The sequence below is a fragment of the Poecilia formosa genome, unplaced genomic scaffold, assembly GCF_000485575.1.
Source record: "Poecilia formosa unplaced genomic scaffold, Poecilia_formosa-5.1.2 Scaffold453, whole genome shotgun sequence".
NCBI classification, from domain to species: Eukaryota; Metazoa; Chordata; class Actinopteri; order Cyprinodontiformes; family Poeciliidae; genus Poecilia; species Poecilia formosa.
In genome coordinates this window covers 163208-183762 of record NW_006800392.1, presented here as the reverse complement: position 1 = coordinate 183762, position 20555 = coordinate 163208, and the positions used below count along the sequence as shown (strand labels likewise).

The 20555-nt window shown below is 41.1% G+C and overlaps 1 protein-coding gene across 1 annotated transcript in view; it reads left to right on the top strand.

Annotated features, from left to right (window-relative positions):
• The window catches only part of LOC103155878 (thyrotropin-releasing hormone-degrading ectoenzyme), a 155014-nt gene that overhangs the window by 54371 nt on the left and 80088 nt on the right, over positions 1–20555 (top strand). The window contains exon 5 of the mRNA XM_007577763.2: positions 15243–15397. Coding sequence (XP_007577825.1) covers positions 15243–15397 — 155 coding nt within the window. The remainder of the gene's footprint in view (positions 1–15242; positions 15398–20555) is intronic.

The window sequence follows — 20555 nt, the reverse complement described above, 5'->3', positions numbered from 1 at the left end:
CTAGTTCTAATGTTAACATGGTAGCTAGCTAATCACTGAAGTTCCCCAAGCAAAATACTTCCTACTGTGTCAACTAGTAGAGTCTGGTACAGTTAAAGTATAGTGAAGAAGGTTTACACTGGCCTGTAATGGACTGGCAACCTGACCAAGCGACCCGACCAGGCGACCCGACCAGGCGACCCGACCAGGCGACCCGGCCAGGTGACCCCGCCTCTCGGCCGAAACATTCTCTGGAGAGGCACCAGCACCTCCTGGCCCCACTAGGGACAAGAGTGTAAGAAAATGGATGGATAGATGGATAGCATGCTAACGCTAGCTCGCGTTAATTTTTTTCAGCTTATTCCAGATATACCAAAGCACATTCATTCTTTAGGCTGTTTAATTATTTAAAAAATGCATTAAAATGCTTCAGTTGGACCTTTTTGCACTGGGAACCTAGATTGTAAAATATGCAGACAATTTGTTGGTGTAAGCTAACGTTCTAGCGCCGTCTATAATGCTATGCTAACATTACTGTCCTTGCCAATGCTAACATAGAGGACCTCAATATGTAAATATCAGAATTAAGCTCTAAAATAGTTACTTTGTAGCTTATGGTGGGTGTTTTCTATATTTCCCTTTGCTGGCTGGTGTAATACGTTTCCGTCAGCCGTGTAGAAATGTGTGAGGTCACAGTACAAAGGAAAAGTGGCCTCGGTTTTACCGAAGGAAAATGATTGTTATTCAGAAGCTTTTTCTCTGTGATAAAAGCAGAAACATGTTGTCCATCATTGTGGGTTTGTGTTCCTGTTCCATTATGCAACTGGAACCTGGGAACAGCATAATCATGAAGAGCCACAACACTCAGGATGCAGATCCAACCTCTTCACCGACTGTGAATAAGTGAACATTTCAAACCCATTTCACATGGAGAATCATAATGACTGCTGACGGATCCGAACAGCAAGGCGTGGCGAAGACGTTTCCCCAGGTTACCAGATTAGCAAGCAGCTCAACACTCTGATGATGATCATGATGGGGGTCAATTATGCGTCTCCTTGGAGCCTCAGCAGCTGATGTTCCCAGACTCTGAGCTCGACCCGGTGCCTGCCGCTTCATTAGTCACTTCCTCTGAGGACAAACAAACAAATTAGAACCGCGACTCTGATCGAACGAGGAGCGCAGGGCGAAACGCTGAATTCACCAGGTTCACCGTCATTTAGCCACGTTTCTCTGCAAAACTAGATTTATTAAAGATCAGCTAGAAATATTCTGCATTTAATCGATACTTTAAGTGTCAGATTAGAAATTGAAGTCGCTGGTTTTTTTCTGATCATTTGTGCAAATTTAAACAAATTTTTAGTTTGTGCAAAACTGTTTAGCTGCATTTTTGTTTCTTTATAAACACACAACTTTATTTATGGAAAAGTTTCCTGTTCCAGGTCGTTTTTTAGTTTATCTGAAATATTTGGGGAAATGCAGCTTTGGAAGCTAAAATCCTTCAGAGAAATGCTAGCTGACGCTCTACTGGCTGCAAACCAGCCAATCCAGGAGCTCCATTCGTTTTCCTTGTCACTGATTGGCTGAACCGCCAAGAGCAGGAAGACTGTAAATGAACTGTTGAAATAAGAAGGTATATATGGTAGAGGATTACATTCACTAAAATAAAAACATTATTTTGACTTTAATTGCAGAAGTCTAACTTTTTTGACTTTTTTTTGAGTCAAAATTTGACTCCAAAATTCACCAGCTGTCCAGATTTTATTCCATTTTCCATCAACATGTCTGAACTTATGGAGAAACAAATGAGCAGCGATCCGGAGGGAATCATGTGAAAGTTTTCCTTTAATGTCTTGGTTAGTTTTTCTGCAGAAGAAGCTCAGCGTGGATTTATTTTGTTACTGTAAGTTTTGCCTTTCGGCCTGCGTGTGTGTAAATCTGATCCCAAAACAGTTTTCCTCCAGGGACAAACTCGTCTTTCTGTCTCTGAAGGAAGACGCAGCTGAGCGCGTTTTTAATCAAAAGGAGCTTTTATCTGGAGACGGAAATGTATTTAATTTAGAGTAAGAACGCAGCGCGTCTCCACGGGCTGCACAGAGAAATAAACGGTTCGTTTCATTAGCAGCTTTTAAACTTAAAGCTCAGATTAACGGCAGGGTGAAAAACAATGAAAATAATGAGGCATTGTCCCTTTAATGAGTACTGAAATAAATAAGTACACCTTTAAAGAGCCAGGAGGATTTAAATTGGTGATAAAAACAGAAATATTCCAGATCAGTTTCAGCTGCAGGTTTGGAGAGCTTGTGTTTTATTTTTTATAAATTTATTTGAACACTTTGTGAACTGAAACATTTCACTGTGACAAACGAAGAATAAATCTGCAAGGGAGTAAATACTTTAGTTTAAGCACCAATATCTTACATTTTCAACATTTTTCTGATTTTGACAAGTTTTTTTCGCAGTTATTTTACTGTTACAGGTTTAAACTCCGTTATCTGCGTTTTTCCTCTGGTTCTCCTTTGTAGTTCTGGTTCTGTCGGGCTCGGAGTTGGATCTGTGATCTGGGAACAAAGGCGTTTCTGTTCCATCAGAAGCGGTTCTGATGAGAGCGGAGCGGGTCAGTCCGTCTCCAGGCGCTCTGACCTCGGTTGCTGTGTTCAGACGTGTTGCTAGGGACAGAACCGGTCGGGTCCGGCCGGCGCCGACATCCTCATTATGAGCAGGGTTACCTCTCTAAGTGGATCAGAATCTCTCTGATTCTTTCTAACTGGTGACATAATGTGACTATCGGGCCGAATGCGGGTCAGAACGTCAGCTGAAGCGATGATGTCACCAGAACCTGCAGTAGAACCCGGGAGGTTCGGACAGGGATCCCTTGAAGCTGCCTAACTAATCTCCGTTAGCTTCACTGCGTCTCGGCAGCCATTTTGTTTGACTCATTTCTGAGGCCAGAAAACAGAGACGTTGGTTCTGTCTGCTGCTGGACCTGGCACTCAGATCCAAAACTGAAACACATCCCTCCATTCCTGGATCAAGAAATCCTTTAAAGCTGAAATATTCAACTTTTATTAAGAATATCTTAAATATTTATTAAAAAGTTCTTAGTTTGAGACAGAAAATCTGTGAAAAACTCAACCTCCTCCTCCAGTTTCTCTCTGAGCTGCTGAGAAATGAACCAAAAACAACCAATCAGGAGGCGGGGCTTAGTGCTGTCCATCATCTTTGTGTATGCGCTGATAAATATGCAATTAGTGGAGAAACGGGGAAACTGTTTCTCCGAAATAAGTGGCTGTGCTAACTAGCATTAGCATTCACGACGGACTCAGCACAGAACACAGTGATTGACAGCGCTAAGCCCCGCCTCCTGGCTCTGACTGGTTGTTTATAGTTAGCACTGAGTGAAAGCAGGGAGCTAAATTTTAACTTGTGTAACTCAGAAATTTCCAAATTTTTTATTTTTTTACATTTTTTTAAAGAAAATTTCTTAGTATTTTGTAGCAATATTTTGACTTTTCAAATTCTGAAATTTCCATATTTTTCTAGAACATTTCAGAGATTTTCTGTTGGATATTCCCTCCTTTTTGATGCGATAGAAATGAGATGCGTCTCACCGTTTTGCATATTTTCCTCTGGAGTTTTGCTTCTGTGAATGCCGACGGTCGGTTCAGGGTTCCTGACTTACATCAGCAGGACAGAGTGAGAGCTGAACTGGTTGAGTCTTTTCTGTGAAGCCGATAGAGAAATGTTAAAGGGCAGCGTTCAGGATAATTCACCTGTCTGTCCCTCACAGAAACCATCAGTATGCAGCTGCAGCCTCAGTAACTCTGCATTCTCTCCTGCGACACATCCGGGGTCAGAACCGGCGCGGGCCGGGAACGTGCTCTGTCTGCCGCCGCGCGGAGTTTACGGCGGGGCTGATGTCGGGGCGGCGGAGCGCGAGCAGCTGGCGGGGCGGCCAAACAGATGGCGGAGCGGACGAGTGGTCCTGCAGACAAAATGTGAGGAGAAATGAGGCGAGAAGGCAGAAGGGAAGGATGGAGAAACGGTAAAACAGATGGAAGACGCAACAAACGCAGACGAGGAGTTGGTTTAGGTTCATATCAATTTAGAAAAGTTTATGTAACCTTTCAGACGAAATAACCGTGTCGTTTAATACAGAATAACTTCTGCTACAAACCTCAGTTCGGTTTGGTTGAATCGTGCTCAGTGCAGTTTGAATGCAAAAGCAGGAAGTGGACTACATGCAAATAAAGGTGCTAGCCTAGTGCTAGCAGGGAAAACGGCAAAAGAGAAATCCTCCAACAGCTAAAATCTCCATTTTTGTTTTGATTTTATGAAGAAAGAAGTTGCTCTCAGTGTCTGCAGAGGTTTTTTGTCATTTCTTTCAGTGGTTGTTGGTGCAGCGCCCCCACAGGCCAGGAGGGGAACAGGTTGCTCAAACGTTTGTGACTGGTTTGAGAAAAAGGACAGCAGCTGGAAAAGGGACCAATGTTGTAGTTTTGGTCAGATTTTACCATTAGCCATAGGCTAACATGTTTGTTTTGGTTGTTTTTACCCAGAATGCCCCGTGCTGTAGTCCACTTCTGGCTTTTGGAGAGTTGATTAGCATTCACACCTCATCAAACGAACCGGACTTTCTAGACAAACGGACTGGAGTTGGATTCTCCAGAGAATCTCTGAGGTTGAATAAAAATGCATCAGTTTGTCTTCAGACTCACTAAACCCTCAGGTTTCCTCTGACTCTCCTTGTCCGTCCTCCAGCCACTAAGGAGCCATGAAGAAGAGCAAAGTGGTCATAATGTTATGCCGTGTTGGTGCCAGTCTTGATAGACGATGTTCGTCTCTCCGATTCGTCTCTTTCTATAATAACTTGTCACTTTGAGGCACAGCGAGTCGTTGCCTCGACTGTCTCTGACATCAGCGTCATGGCGACCGGCGCTACCTGAATGCAGCAACCTGTCCGCGGCGTCGGGCCACTCTGAAGAGAATAATGGAACAGTTATTGTTCTCTCGTGTCGGAGCGGTGAGTTGTGTGACAGCTGTCCACAGGAGATAATGAGCGTGGAGCAACGGCGGCGTCACAGCTGAGTAATCCACTCGGCGCCCACAGACGGCATTAAAGATAATAGCTGGTAGAAACTGCTGCTCTGAGAGTCCCAGCCTCCAAGTCGCTGTCATTTTATTATTCAGGTGGCATTTAATGAGACCATTAGAGGGGAAAAAAGGGTTAACCTGCACAATAATTGAGCTTCGTTCAGTGTTGGTTCATATTTTCAAACTGAACATGAAGGAGAAACCCCGAGTGGAAATAAAATCCATTAAATGTTTTTTAATTATATCTGGTTGACATTGAAGGGGCTTTCTGAATGTGCAACGTGGATTGGACACTCTGGGTGGTTTCTAAAGGCACATTGAGACGTGAGTTAGTGATTGATCCCACATAGTTTACTATTCTCACTGTGAGCTTTAAAACAGACGTAAACGCTTCAGAAATGGAGGACGAAGGCTCCAAAAACCACCAAATATGGACATTTAAAGGACGACTTTCAGCCTTACTGATTTCTCCTATTTCTGAATTTATTTTTCCCTTTGCATAGTTCGATATCCTCAGTTTGATTGGGGACTAAAATTACAGCGTCTCCAGCTGCAGCGGTTCTCGTTCTCTGCTCTGAGTGAAACCAACTGAACTTTTGAAAAACCTGTTCCCCTGAACAGGTCTTTCCATGAACCATTTCTCCTGCTAGCGCTAGGCTAACACGTTTGTTCTCATTGTATTTACCCAGAATGCCCTGTGCTGCAGTCTACTCTTTGTTTGGAGCGGTCTCTATTCTGCCTGACGTTCACATAGCAAAGAATGACAATAAATTATTCTGCAGGTTTTAGTCAAACAGCCTGAGTGAAGCTGGCTAACAGCTGTTAGCTGGTAAGCTAACACTTCACCGCTTGTTTCTGCTAGCTAGTTTGCCTGTGTAGCATGGCTCTTCAAGTTGAAACCTGACGACACAGGAGTCAGAGGAAGAGTTGAAGAGTCGATTTCAGCATTTTATTATTTTAAAAAATCGTCTTTTAGTGGATGGTTTACGTATCTCTATGCTAGCAACAGGTTTTATCATCGCATAACATTTCCAGATACGGTAAGGATGACCATTTTCACATTCCTGATTTACATGTGATTGTTTCTAACCTACTTAGCCTCTTTTTCTTGTCATTTATCTGTTTTTGTGGCGACAAAATGGCTTGTAGAAAATCTTCACCAGCAGAAAAAACTTTTTCATCTATTAAATAATCTCTCTCAATTTCAGTTGAGCAAATTTTCCTCTTGTTTACTATGTATTTTGTCCCTGATTTAGATAAGGCAGAAATACAAAATGCATCCACCAATTCAGGAAACGCTTTGATCGTCTGTCTCTAAAATGGGCAGATAACACGGCTGAACATCTGAAGGTATAAAAGCCTCTGTGATCCGTCTCATCGGGTTGTTATGCTGCCACCAGTTCAGCTCTTTAACCGGGAATGTGGATTTCACAACAATGCAGGCATCCAGGTGAAGCTGACAGCATAACTGACGGCAACAAAGAGGCAGCAAATGAAGAAAATAAGTTCCTGAGGTTTAAGAAAACAGTAAAGCAAAAGGACAAAATGTTTCTCATGGGATTTTAAAAGTATAATCAGGACTGAATTGGTCATGAATGATGACGGCTTCAAACCTGCAAAATAAAACAAATTGGAAAACATGTTTTTTTATTGGTAGAAACAAGTATTTTATTTTTCTAACTGAAAACATTTGGGTTTGTAATGAAAAGTTGTAGATATTTCATGATTACATTTAAAGATTTCTGAATGAAAATAGGAAACAGGATTTGTTTAGATCATTTGATTTTCCTTTCAGTGTGCGCTAGTCATGGCTCATTTAGCTTTTTGCACAGGTGTAAGCTATGTTGGCAGTGAGCATGGATTTTAGCTCTGTTAGCTGAACATGCTAGCATTCCCTGGTAGCCTCTTTGTTAGCTCCTCCTGCTAATCTTGTTCTGTTCGCTGCCCTGGCAGCTTTTCTTCTGTTTGCTGTGCCTGATTTGTTCTGCTAGTGGTGACTGCTAGCTCTTGTTCTGCTAGCTCTTGTTCTGCCAGCTCTTGTTCTGCCAGCTCTTGTTCTGCCAGCTCTTGTTCTGCTAACTCTTGTTCTGCCAGCTCTTGTTCTGCTAGCTCTTGTTCTGCTAGCTCTTGTTCTGCTAGCTCTTGTTCTGCTAACTCTTGTTCTGCTAGCTCTTGTTCTGCTAACTCTTGTTCTGCTAACTCTTGTTCTGCCAGCTCTTGTTCTGTTAGCTCTTGTTCTGTTAGCTTTTGTTCTGCTAGCTTTTGTTCTGTTAGCTCTTGTTCTGCTAGCTCTTGTTCTGCTAGCTCTTGTTCTGCTAGCTCTTGTTCTGCTAGCGCTTGTTCTGTTAGCTCTTGTTCTGTTAGCTTTTGTTCTGCTAGCGCTTGTTCTGTTAGCTTTTGTTCTGTTAGCTCTTGTTCTGTTAGCTCTTGTTCTGTTAGCTCTTGTTCTGCTAGCTCTTGTTCTGCTAGCTTCACTCGACAGTCTTTGCTCTGTTAGCGATGCCTGCTAGCCCTCGAGCCTTTATTCTTCATGTGTAACAGTAATACTACGTATCTCCATGTTTGTGGCATAATTGGAAACACAACATGAAGAATTTCAGATTTTTAGACATATTTAAACCTTAAAAGCTTTTATGACCTGACATCTTAAACAAATCGCTTCACTTGTTTGATAACCATGAACTAACAAGTGAAGCCTGTTAGCGCAACATGTAATCTGGTTAATATTAGTCATTCTAAAACTGAACTTATTCCACCTCATCTGAAGCTAAACTTCCTCCTGGATTGTTTATTTAGGGCCGTCCTCGGGGCACGGTTTACGTTTTAACCTCCCACAACACTCGTGTCAACAGCGTGATGTTTATTCTGCACAAGACTTTCTTATTATAGGATGTAATGAGCACTCCAGCCTCCGGCAGCGCTTGCTGCAGCTGTTTATTTGCAGAGGGTTTGTCTGTAGCTGCAGGTTAAGCTTTGGCTGTGACAGCGTTTTAACATTCAGGCTCTCTCCTCTGGTTTCCTCCTCCGTTCGATGTGAAGCAGCTCTTATCTGAATGAGCAAAAGATAATTGGGGGACAAGTGGAGCTCGACCGTAGAGAGGAAGAAAGGAGAGAAAATGAGCACAAGGAGTGAGACAAAGATGTGAAATGGGAGCTTTTTCTGGATGTGTTGCTTCATCTGTAACGTTTGTAGAGGAAGCCAGTCAGAGGCAGACCCCTGGGTGTTACCCCAATACGAGACGGAGGGCAGCAACATGACAGCGTGCTTAGAAGAAAACATATTAATGAAACCTTTAACAGACTCCTGCAGTAGATGACGTTAAAAGGTGCAGGGTCCTCCGTGGAAATTCACCGGACCGAATCCTGTCGCCAACATTTACGTTCAGAGAAAGCTGGAGTTACTCATCAGACGGAGATTTCATGATGGTTTAAATGGAGTCGCAGCAAACTGGGGAAAAACAGCTTCATGTGGTTGTGCCACCCTCTGCGGCAACAAATGCCTCCAAGCGTTTCTGGCAGCTGGTAATTAGTCTTCAACATCACTGTGGAGCATTTCTGACCCTCCGTGCTTCGCAGAAACGTTTCAAATCAGCCACAGTGAAGGGATCCAGCAGGGTGCTCTGACCATTAGGCTTACTGGGTTATTCCCAGAGGGCCGACCAACATTTACAGCCCGAAAGGGGCTGTCATAATTTAACCAAAAAATAATTTCTGTCGACTGTGACGGCCCATTAGTTGATTTTCCTTCCCCTCCTTTTGCTGCAAAGTTTTCAGACTTTTCATGTTGGCTGGCTGGTGTTGGAGGGAACTGGGTGTGAAGCAATGGGAGGCAGAAAAGCTACGAGAAAAAAGACGGCAAGTAGCAGAAGCAAAATGAGCCAAAGTAACCAAAGCTTTCCACCAAAACGTGCCAGAAAAATAAAGTTTCTGCCAAGACACAGAAATGACGACAAACTGAAAATGTAAAAAAACATTTGAACAGAATGAATACAACTTAAAATGATTTTAAAAAATGATTGGACATGCATCTTCACTAAATAATATCTGAGGAAATCGTAGCCAACATGCTGAACACAGGAATATTATACAAATAATGATGGTTCAGTGCAGGGACAATTTATGGCTCTAGAAAAGTTCAGTTCAGGATGAACAGCAGAAACCATCACACTACCATCAGCCTTTTCTTTGCTGAATGTTCATCTTCATGCCACAGGATATTTTTGAAAACTCAACATTATTTTGCTAACTGTAAGTCGGACCTTGGTTCTGCTTTTTGATGCCACTCCTCATTTTTCTCCGTTTGTTCGTTTTGAATCATGAACCTTCACTAAAGCCGAGACCTGCAGAGCTCCTGGACGAGCCGCTGGTCGACTCTTGGAGTAATTTTGGTGGATCTGCGTTCTTGGGAAGGTTTCCCTCTGTGGATAATCGTTACTGGTTCCCCAAAGCCACTCCATACTGGGAGAAGTCTGACAGAGCTCAGATCTCTAAGTGGGTTCATTATCTGCTGCTTTTTTATCTTTTTGTCTACTTCCTGTTGTCAGACTGGTTCTGTTTAAGGTTTTCTTTAATCTGCTGGTCTGACAGAAAAGTTGTGTTGAGTGAAATTTGACTCTGCTACCAAATAAATGTGCTTCATTGTAGTTAGTTGGTGTGAAGAGTTTTTCAACCTTAATATCTTTATTATCTTAAAAACGGTTTGATATTAGAAGCATTTATGTTTGAAGCATAAAGCAGAAGAAATCAGTCTGGGTTGGAGTTTTCTCTAATGGGTCTGAAAGCTGCTCTGGTCTCTGATTGGTTGCTTCTGCTCACAGATACACAAAATGTCTTTTATCCAACAAGCCATCGATAGTCAAAGGGATAAATGTGACTGTGAAAATGTTTCCAGTTGATAAAATCCTCTGGTTTGGTTCAGCCTGACATCTTCCTGTTCACAAACCCAGAGCATGACGGCCGTGGTGGGAGGATGAACGTCCTTCCAGCCCCAAGTTTCCAGTTTCTGTTTCGGTGCTTGAGCCAAACTTGATCCGCCCACATGGAGTGGGAAAAGCTTCTTACTCAACGAAAACAACAATTCACTTTAGGATTTGTTGTAGGATTAATGTCTAAGCTCCGTTTTGTTTAGTGTTTTTTTCAGACACAAACACCCTGATATATAAAAACTGCTTGCCCCCAAACACACACCTGCTGTTTTTTGTCACATTTAGATGCTTTAAACCATCAGACATTTAAAAAATAACCAAGTAAAACATGAGGATCTGACGGAACGAGACCTGATTGATGATTGGACTGAAAAAACGTCTTTAACTCTTTTAGTTTCTCGTTTTTCACTGAAAGTTTGGTCATTTAAGGACATCACTGTAAATAAGATTCTAGTCTTCAAGGTTTTCTTGTGATTAAATGTGCATAAATAAAGAATAACAACAGTTTGAGGCTTTTAATCATTTATTTAAGCTAATATTTTTCCAAGGTGGAAGGATTATACAACATAAAAACAGGTTTTTGAACCTCCAGTAGATCATCTCTAATCTTTGTGTGACCAACAACTGGAGGAACTGAGATCGTTTCCAATCGGCTGCAGATTCAGACGTTCCTGCTGGTAGTTTGGGTGACATGAAAACTACCAAACTACCATCTGCTTCACCGATTATGTTAATCTTCTGGATCGACTTTCAAAAAACTCCAGCTTAAACCCTTTTGAAAAGGTTTGGACTATCCCAGTTCAAAGGTCTCCACCAATTCTGCCAAGAGAAATGGCAGCAGACCAGAAGATAAATGCAAACTTTAACTTTCTTGTTTGTTCTTAAACTGTCATCCTGAAAGCGAAATCAGAATTGGTCAAAAATGGTATTGGCAGGTCGGAGCTTAAAACCCCCCAAAATAAGACACCAAATTCACACTGGCGCCTCTTCATGTTGGTTTGATTTTACAAAATACCACAGAAACGATTAAATACCATTTTATTATCAAGCACAGAGTGATTCAATCCCTCAGTCGTTGGAAGTTCATCTACGTTTTGGTAGAGAAACGATGTTGTCTTGTTGCTCAAACGTCTCAAAGCAGCTCTTGGTTGTTTGTTGCTTAACCGTCCAGCTCTGGGAACAGAATTGGTAATTAATCTTTAAAAGACCAAATTAACGGCGTTCCTGAGCAGGTTGGATGGAAACGTCTCACCAGAGCTGTAGATGTTTCAAAAGCGTTTAGTTATTTCTGCTTTTGAAGGGATTCCTCGGAGACGGACCGGATCCGGGTGAAACACCTGAGCAGCCGCACAGGAAAACCACGGCGTGAGGAGTGAATCTCATTATTTCACACGTCTGCGTGTCGAGGGGCGCGGGGACCTCCTGAAGCTTCGCTCCGCACTGGAAAGTGAAGCGATTCATTTCCTTTTAATTTGAATGTCTGCAGAGTATAATGTCTCATTTGCATGTTTCACCTAAAAGCCAACAACTGATTTGCATTCCCCTGAAGTTACAGCAATCAAATCTCCGTTCCCCCTCCGCCGGCCAATCAGTTCTGCTGTCTGAGCCTCAGTCATGTGGGTAATAAGCTGTCAGCCAATCGCGTTCGAGGCTTGGAAGTTTGGGTTTGTAGTAACGTGTTTATCATATTTGGCTTTGCATTAGCTGCCGTGTCTGGAGCGTCACGCTCCGACTCTTCCAGGTTGTCTGGGTTGTTCCTAAAGCCGCTGTTGGTTTGAGTCCCTGTAAACTGTGAGCATTTAATGCTTCACACAGTGTTTAGCTATTATTACTAGTCATTTAGCAGCAGCTTTGTTTACAGATTTCAGGGTTTTTATCTGCTCAGGTTGAACATTTGCCGACTTGCAAAGAAAAGAAAAAACTAAATTTTTTATGGTATTTTCGACTTATGATAAAACTAAGAAAGAAATATCTTGTCCTTCACGACCAGGTTGATTGTTTTGGCCGCAGCATCAATTGTTGCTGCTATCCTGCAACTTTTTGATGCCAAAATCTGAAACATTCAGGAAAAACTTGGCAAAGTTTCATTTCTTTCCTCCTTCCTCAACATTTTGGTTCCTGTTTCATTCCAGCGTCTGTATGAGTGACTTCAGGGCGTCACTCATGCAGACGCCCTGAAGTTTGTTGCACCCAGAGAAAACTCCGCCTTCATTTGAATTTAAGAACATGAAGTAAAAAACTGAAAAATAAAAATGGAGAGCCAGACGGCTCAGTGGTGAAACAGATGCTCTCTATGCAGATGATTCAGTCCTTAACTCAACTGGATAAAATCCAGTAGAGCCACAAAACGGTTACAAAATTACTGAAATGCCAAATGTAGCTTTATAGAGTAAATAAATAAAACTGTGATTGTCATAGGAACATTTATTAATTTGGATTATTTAGCAGTTATTTTCAGTATTGAATGAAACTTCTCTCCATACTTTATATAATTTATTGTTGAAATATTTGCACAACTCTCTACCAATACTACGTCTTTTCTCTTATCCAAGTCATTTCTGCTGTGTCTTCAGTGCCATGTTGTTTGTCATTCAGGTGCAGCAGCTTCTGTTTTATACATGCTGTATAGCTTTTAGTTTTTATTCTTTATATTAATTGCTTTTTCATTGTGATTGTTCACAATGTGCAATTTTCTTCTTTGTTGTTGAGACATAAATTTCCTCATGGCGACATTAATAGTCTGTTTAGCTTCCTACCTAGATGGATCCTCTGGATCCTCTTTTTGCTCCACCCATCTTTGATTTTCTGAATACATTCAGATGTTGGGTTTGTCATTTTCCTGCTGCTTTCACAGATTCTTATATTCTAAGGTTATTTCACATGTTTCCCTGAGGTGCCAATAAATCTGTTTCCTGTGATCTTTATGGTCAGATTTACATACATTTAATGATCCTTCAGGACGGATTTGTCCACCTCCCATCCAGTAACTCACCAACACTGAACGCCCATATATCTGCTAAAAGTCAGCGCAGTAAATCTGTATTGTCATCATGAAGCGGTGGCATTTGTCTGCAGGTGATAACACCTGATCAGTTTATCAGATAAATCTTGCTTAAAGGTTGAGAAGAGGCTTATCTGTGAGATTAACACTTTCCTTTGGCCTTCATCCAGCAGGAACAGCATCAGCTCTGCTGGAGATTATAGAGTCAGTCCTGAGAGGCGGTTAAACTTCCTCCTGGATGTCTGCACAGGATTATAAATCTGTGGACGGCTCAGATTAAATCTGCAGTGCAGTCACGTCTCAGACTCCAGAGCTTTTTATAAGCGAGTTCTTACAGCTATTAACAATAGTTGGAAGTGAAACACCTGCAGTCTGGGTTTCCTCGCCTGCAGTTCGTCTTCTATACGTCTGGATGAAGCTGGGATTACAGAGGAAGCATCTCTGGGACTGCAGCAGATCCAAAGCTGCAGCTTTTACTGTGAATACCTGCTGCTTTCGTTTTGCTCACTAGTTACTCAAAGTTTGTGGCTAATATTTAGCTTCATTTCCGGTGAAAATGTGCTCAGAACTTTAATATTCTGCTTGTAACAGTGTTTACGTTGATTGTTCAAATTGATAAGTAAATTCTCTCACACCAATTTTGTAAAAACTGTTTTTTGATCAAATGTTTTGTGCTAGGTTGAGGTTTTAGACTCCATTTTCTCTATTACCCCTAAATAAAATGCTGTGAAACATCTGTTGGTGAACATTTAACTCGACTAAATGCAGAAATATCAAAAACACAGCCAGCATGGCTAACAGCTAGCATCAAATGGCAAACAAAACTCTGTAAGTTACAGATATAAATGGTCACTTATTACTGTGAAATATCTTTTGTTGAACATCTAACTTTAATGTCTGAATGTATAAAATGGATAAAACCACACGGCTAGCTTGGCTAACACTAGCTAGCATAAATAGCAAAGTTTCACGACTTGCATGTCTGAAAGCTCAGAACAAAACAAACTAAACTCACTGTTATTACAGTGAAATTCATCATCTCCATTTCTGGTCAGGTTTCCATCGTTCCTGAGTCCAGCGCCCCCCACAGGCAGCTGGGGAAATGACATCAGCAGAAGCAGTTTTTTTTTTCTAATTATTCCATGAGATTAGAGCTAGAAATCATTAAAACCTTGCTTATTTTTTTCTGTTGTTTTGGAAGTGATACTAAAGTTTGTTCTGTATTTTTTTGTGTGTGAATAATTAACACTTTCTTCCATTCTAGTTTAAATTTCTCTTGGTGTAATTGTTTTTAATAACATTTCCTATTTTAATCTCACAGCTCTCAATCATTTTATCATGACAAAAAAAAAAAATCCTCCTCTTCCTCTGAAACCCAGATGAGTTTCTGTTAGTGAGAAAGCCAATTTTCACCTTTGCACCTCCTTCCTTTTGTCTCCTCTTCCTCTTTAATCAAACTTCTTCCCTGAAGGAAACACTTTCTGCTGCGTTGGTGTCAGCTTGTCACTTTGAACAACCTTTCCACTGAAAACAGACACATTATTGTAAAAGTTCTTCATAAATTGGCATTTTGAGGAAGTTTTCAATGACTAAATGGTTTTTCCTTCTGTTCCAACCAGGAAACCCAGATTTAATCTAATTATGGAGTTTTCTGCGAAAACACAAACTAGTTATAAAAGAAAAAAATCTGAAAGTAGAACAACACTATTTTATCATTTCATTTATAAATCCCACTTTTTAAATTAATATTAATAAATTATCGACTTTAAACAAGCTCATATGATTTGTTTTTAGTTTACTAAATATTTTCACTTGAAACTAAACCAAAAATACTTGGTGAACGTTTGTATTTTTGCAGTGATTAAGTTTAATTTTAATTTAAAACTGTTTAAATAATTTGTATTGTAAAGAAATTAAACAAACCAGAAGAAACTAGAAGTTTACTTGCACCGAATCCTTTTTTTAACTGAAATAGTTTTATATTAGTTTATCAGTTGAATGCATTTGATGTCACTATTTAATAATTAATAATTATCTCAGCCGTCTCAGAGAAACCTCCATTTCTTCTCCTCATGCAGTTTTTTGCAGAGTTGTGTGAAAACGTGGTAGGTCCTCGTTGTGATGAAGAGTGTTGTGTGTCCGGCCGTTACGACGACTCGTGTTTAATCCGAAGCCAGGATGGGACCGGTGCCGACGTCAGCGGCCCAACAGGAAGCTGTAACGGCGTCTCTGTGTTGTTGCAGACCTGCTGGCGGTGCCCAAACATCCCTACGCCGCCATGGAGAACTGGGGCCTCAGCGTCTTCGTGGAGCAGAAGATCCTGCTGGACGCCGACGTGTCGTCATCGTCCTACCAGATGGAGCTCACCATGGTGGTCGTCCATGAGATCTGCCACCAGGTAGGCCTGCTGCTGCCCTGAAGGCTGGTTGGGTTCAATTGATGCTGGGACTGGGCCCAGCGGCCATCTTGGAACCTTCCAAATCGTTCTCAGGGAAATAATACAAGGAGAAAGTGCCAAAAGATTTTTATCATGTAACTTTTGTCATTTTAGCCCAACCACTTAAAAGACACACTGCCGGTTTTTGGGAATACGCTGATGTTTTGGTGTCTGGAAAATAGAATAAAAATAGAAAAAAATAATGGCTTAGAAAAATAGTAAATGTTTAAAAATGACCTAAATATAAAATAAAATACTAACAAGCATGTGCATCAAAATATGTTCATCTATAAATAAATCTATAAATGAGTCCAGATAAAACGTAGGTTTACTCAGAGTTGAGGCGTTTCAAAAACCTCTAGAATATAACGAGTTACCAGGCGCTGCTCTGTTACCTAGCAACCCCAGTGGAGTTCTGCTCGTTACCTAGCAACCCCAGTGGAATTCTGCCCCTTACCTAGCAACCCCAGTGGAGTTCCAGCAGGTTTGGTCATCTGGTTTTACTGCTCTACTGAGCAGATTAAAAAGTTGCTACCTAAAAATGATGATGTGCAAAAAGTGTAACGATCATGTTTTGAATAGGCCATAAAAAATTCCAACCTGGTCACGGAAGCATAACGGGTTACCTTTACATAAAATTGAATTAAAGGGAAAAGAAATGAGAAAAAAAGAGGAATAGTGAAGATTAGCAGGGATAACTGGGATGAAATAAGAGCATAATGACAGATTAGGGAACATAGGAAGCAATGAGACGATTAAATGAGATGAAAAGAGGTTTTAATGTGGAATGAAATGAGATCAAACGGGGCCATAATTAGCAAGACGTCCACTCTGCCTTAAAAAGTCTTAAATTTTGTGTATCTAAAATTAAGGCCTTAAAGAGTCTTAAATTCATCAGGGGTGAAACATCCCAACTCCTAATGGAAGGTGAGATTTCAGACAAACTGTTTATTTTCTTAAATATTTCACTACATAATTCTTCTACCAACATTATACAGGATTAATGACTGTTGTGGTTCTGCATATTCATTTTTAGACTATAAATATCCTGTTGCAGTAAATTAAATCTCTTCAGCCTTTTCCTGGCGGTCTGCTGAAGCTGAGGCCTGCAGGCCGTCCGGCAGCTTTTCTCCTCTCTGACTAATAACGGCGAAGCTTCACTTCCTGGAGCTCCGAAGATGCTGGTGTTGAAAGGATCCTCAGAGCTTCCAGGTTTTAAAATCAGCCGACTAAAAACAGGATCAGCGCGCTGCAAACCGGCACGGCAGCAGAGGGTCAAAGGTCAGCTAACAAGCTGCTTGTCTCAGACTGGGTAGCTCGGTTTGCACCTGCAGTGGTCTAATAATCAGGCTAGCGCGCGGCGCTGCGTTGACGCAGATGAAACCCTGCGGTGTGAGTCTTTCCGTTTCTGCAGCTCCCATTAAAACGGCCGCAGGAAGTGACCTCACGCTGACATTTCTCTCTGCTGAGTCGGGATGATCGCTAGCTTCAGGCTGCTGCGTGTCGCAGAAACACACATCAGGCGAAGCTACAGTGTATTAATCTTTCATGACATTCCACATAAAGCTCACCGACGGTGTTTGTTTGAATGGACTTTCCTTCTGCTTTCTTCCGTCTTGCCGGCGTTGATGTTCAGCCGCGCGGCTCGTTTGAAGGAAGGAGACTGATGATGATCTCTTCTGTTCTGTCTGAGGACGTTTATCTCGGAGCGGCTGCATGGAGATAATCACCAGGTTTGGCTGGAGGAAGATGGAAAACGAAACAAAGTATCTCTGCCTTTTTGGGGAAGCGACTGTGGAAGAACAGCATCTTTTATCCAGAAACGTACCTCAGTTTCTTTGATATAAAGTTGTCAATACGGTTTTTCTGCTGGTCTGAATCATCAGAATCACCAGAAATAAACCTTGAAACCAACATGTCCGTAAACGGGATTCACTTGAACTAATATCTAAAATAAATGAACTTTTCCGTAGAATCCTGATTAATAATACTTTGTCAATATTCCACTAATGTAAAAAAAAAAAAAACAATTTTGCAATTGTGGTGTTTCCATTAAATAATTAAAATCAAATGTGAATAAGTTTGTTCATGTGATAAATCATTAAAAGCATGATGCGCCATCATCATCCTGTTACTAAAGCCACTTCCTGTCTCCTTCATGGTTTGCGGCAGTAGTAACATCAAAAGTGTCTCTGTTGCACTTTTTTGTGAAATAAAACAATTTCAATACGGCTAAAAAAAAAAAAAAAAAAAACCCAACCCGAACCAACAAACTTTATCGAAAAACTTTTTTTTTTTTTTTTTAGATTGACGTGTTTGTATTAACAAATTTTCAAAATGTCAAATTGGGCAATTATATGATTAATGGAAACAAACTAGCAACATGTCCTGGACGACACCATCAGTTACTGTCAGTTTTGTCACTGCTGTTTAAATCTCTGTTTATTCAGAGAGATGTTGGAGTAGGGGATCAGATCCCATCTGTTTTAATCACCAGAAGAGACTTCCTCTTTGTCACTTCTTCTGGGATTTGGGGTCAAAGTTCAGGGATTATTTGAGCTTTTTAGATGCCAATTAGCTGTTCCCATTGTAAAAGCCTTGTTGCCATGGTTACGGATCGTTAAAACGGTCTCAGAATTAGAGGAGCAAAAGTCTTTCCAGTTGCTCAGCATCCAGAATCAGAGGAAATAATTGTCCAGATATTCAAAACCTGAAACAGAAAAATATGAAGGAAAATCTACAAAAAGCATAAATCAGAACTGAACCGCTCCAACGAGCTGCCACCCGTTAAATGGTTCTGTTCATATCGGATCGATGGTTCTGAATCATTTCAGGCTGATCAACAATTCAGAGGAACAAAGCTGTACTTTATTAAAGTTATGAATCATTAATAGTCAAAAAATGGAAATGTTTAAGATCCATAGTTATTTTGGTGCAACAAAAACACCAACCTAATCTCAAGCTGTATTTTTATTCACTTTATTCATCATAACTTTCAGCACCCAGCGGATGTTTTCTGCTTTGTGTCATTTCTGTTTAAAGCTGATCTGTCTGGAAGTTGGAGTCTGTGTCTCAGGGAGATGAACTGTTTAAAAGCTTCAAACCTGGAAAATAAGAAAAGTAAAAAAAAAAAAAAGAAACTGAGAGGATGAGCAAACTCTCGAGACGGCGCTGGAACAGGTTGGTTAAGAAACAGGTTTTTATCTTCGTTTGCTCCTGAAACTGTTCATCTTTTAAAATAAAGGAGCAAATAATTGAGGAAAGTTCACTTCCATCAAAATATTGAGTGCAGCCATGTTGCCATGGAAATGCATATTTTCTGACAAGTCCAGATTGCAACAAGAGTATACTTGAGCTCCTCTACTTACATAAAAAAAAACAATATTAGACTAATTTATGCTGAAACATAACAGGATGTTGTTAGTAATAGTTAAATACTATTCTGACACATCTGGCCGTATAATATCCGTTATGAAGCCTGCAGTGACGCTGCTGAACTGTTGGACGCCTTCTGCTGCAGTTCACAGGGTCATGCATGCATGCATATGGCTGCTGCTGCTGCTGCTCTCAGGTGAACAGATGGATGGCATGTGGCTGTTTCACTTCATCAGCCGGAGCAAACACAGATGGAGGCGCTAAGAGTGTCGGTTCAGATAATGAGACAAACACAGCTGATATTTACCTCTGCCTCACTGAGGCCTCCATCGACGGCGCTGCAAGCAGAACCCAAAATCTGCATCTTCAGTTCCCTGAAACAAGGCGTCAGCTGTTTTATAAACTCTGATAAATCAAAATCCAATATTTTTTAATGTCTGGTTCCTACCTGTAATCTGAAAATCAATCTCAGAGAACGTTTTTAGGGTTTTCTTGGTGTCTGACATTCATTTAAAGAGATTTCCAGAGCCTCAAAAGCAGAAATATTTACATCGGTGACATTTGAACACGCCATGGCGTCTTAATCCCATCATGTAAATTTATTCTAATATGTATTCTGTCATAATCAGCCTTTATACTTATCTGACATGTTTTAAAGCAGCAAAGCACTGCAACACAACTGTAGTTAAGGATTCAGATATATCATCCATCAAGTTTAATTGTAGTTGGATTAAAGTGAAGGCCGTGAAGCAGTGACGTCCCATTTCATTAAACGTTTGACACATCAGCTCGTCTCTCTGAGTCTGAGCTCGCCTCATCCACCAAGACAGACAGAAAGGAATGGAGGCAAATCAGGAATGAAAAATGGAGGCTGGAAAACACATTTTACAAAAATCTGAACCCAGCATGCAGTCAACTAACTAACTAACTAACTAACTTACTAACAAAGAGCATGGTAACTTTCAAAACATCCAACCAAGAACCAGCTAACCCACCATAAACCCTACAGGCCACCACATGTTTCTCACCAACCAACCCACAAACAGATGAACCTGTTATCCAACCCACCATCCATCCGTTCAACTTATCCACCTCCATTCAGTGTATCTAATCTTTATCATCCAACATAACCAAAATCCCAACAGCCGTCCAGCCACCTCATCGACCAATCCACAAGCAATTCACCAACCAACCAACCAACCAACCAACTCACCATTCATTTATTCAATCAACCCATCAAACCCACTTTCCAGAAACTATTATTTAAAATACCAACTAACTAACCCACCATGTAATCTACCCAAATTTCCATGTCCAACCAACCAACCAAAAATCCCAACAAACATTCATCCATCTCGTCCACCATCCCACAAACAAACTGACTAAACATCTAAACCACTTTCTAACCCGAAATCCATCCAACTAGCCACCTACCCAAATCCATCTGCTACACTAACCTCCATCCTTCTATCAGTCCACCATCCAACCCACTGCCTGACCCACATCCATCCAACCAACATTTCTCCAGCCCACTGACCAACAGTCATAATCAAGAACACCAACCAACCTTCCTACCTGCTGTCGAACCTATTCAATCCGTCCATCTCCCCCACCAGCTAACCCACCATAAACCCTACAGGCCACCACATGTTTCTCACCAACCAACCCACAAACAGATTAGGGATGAAACGATTCCTCGAATGATTCGAGTACCTCGATTACTAAAATTCCTCGAGGAAAATTT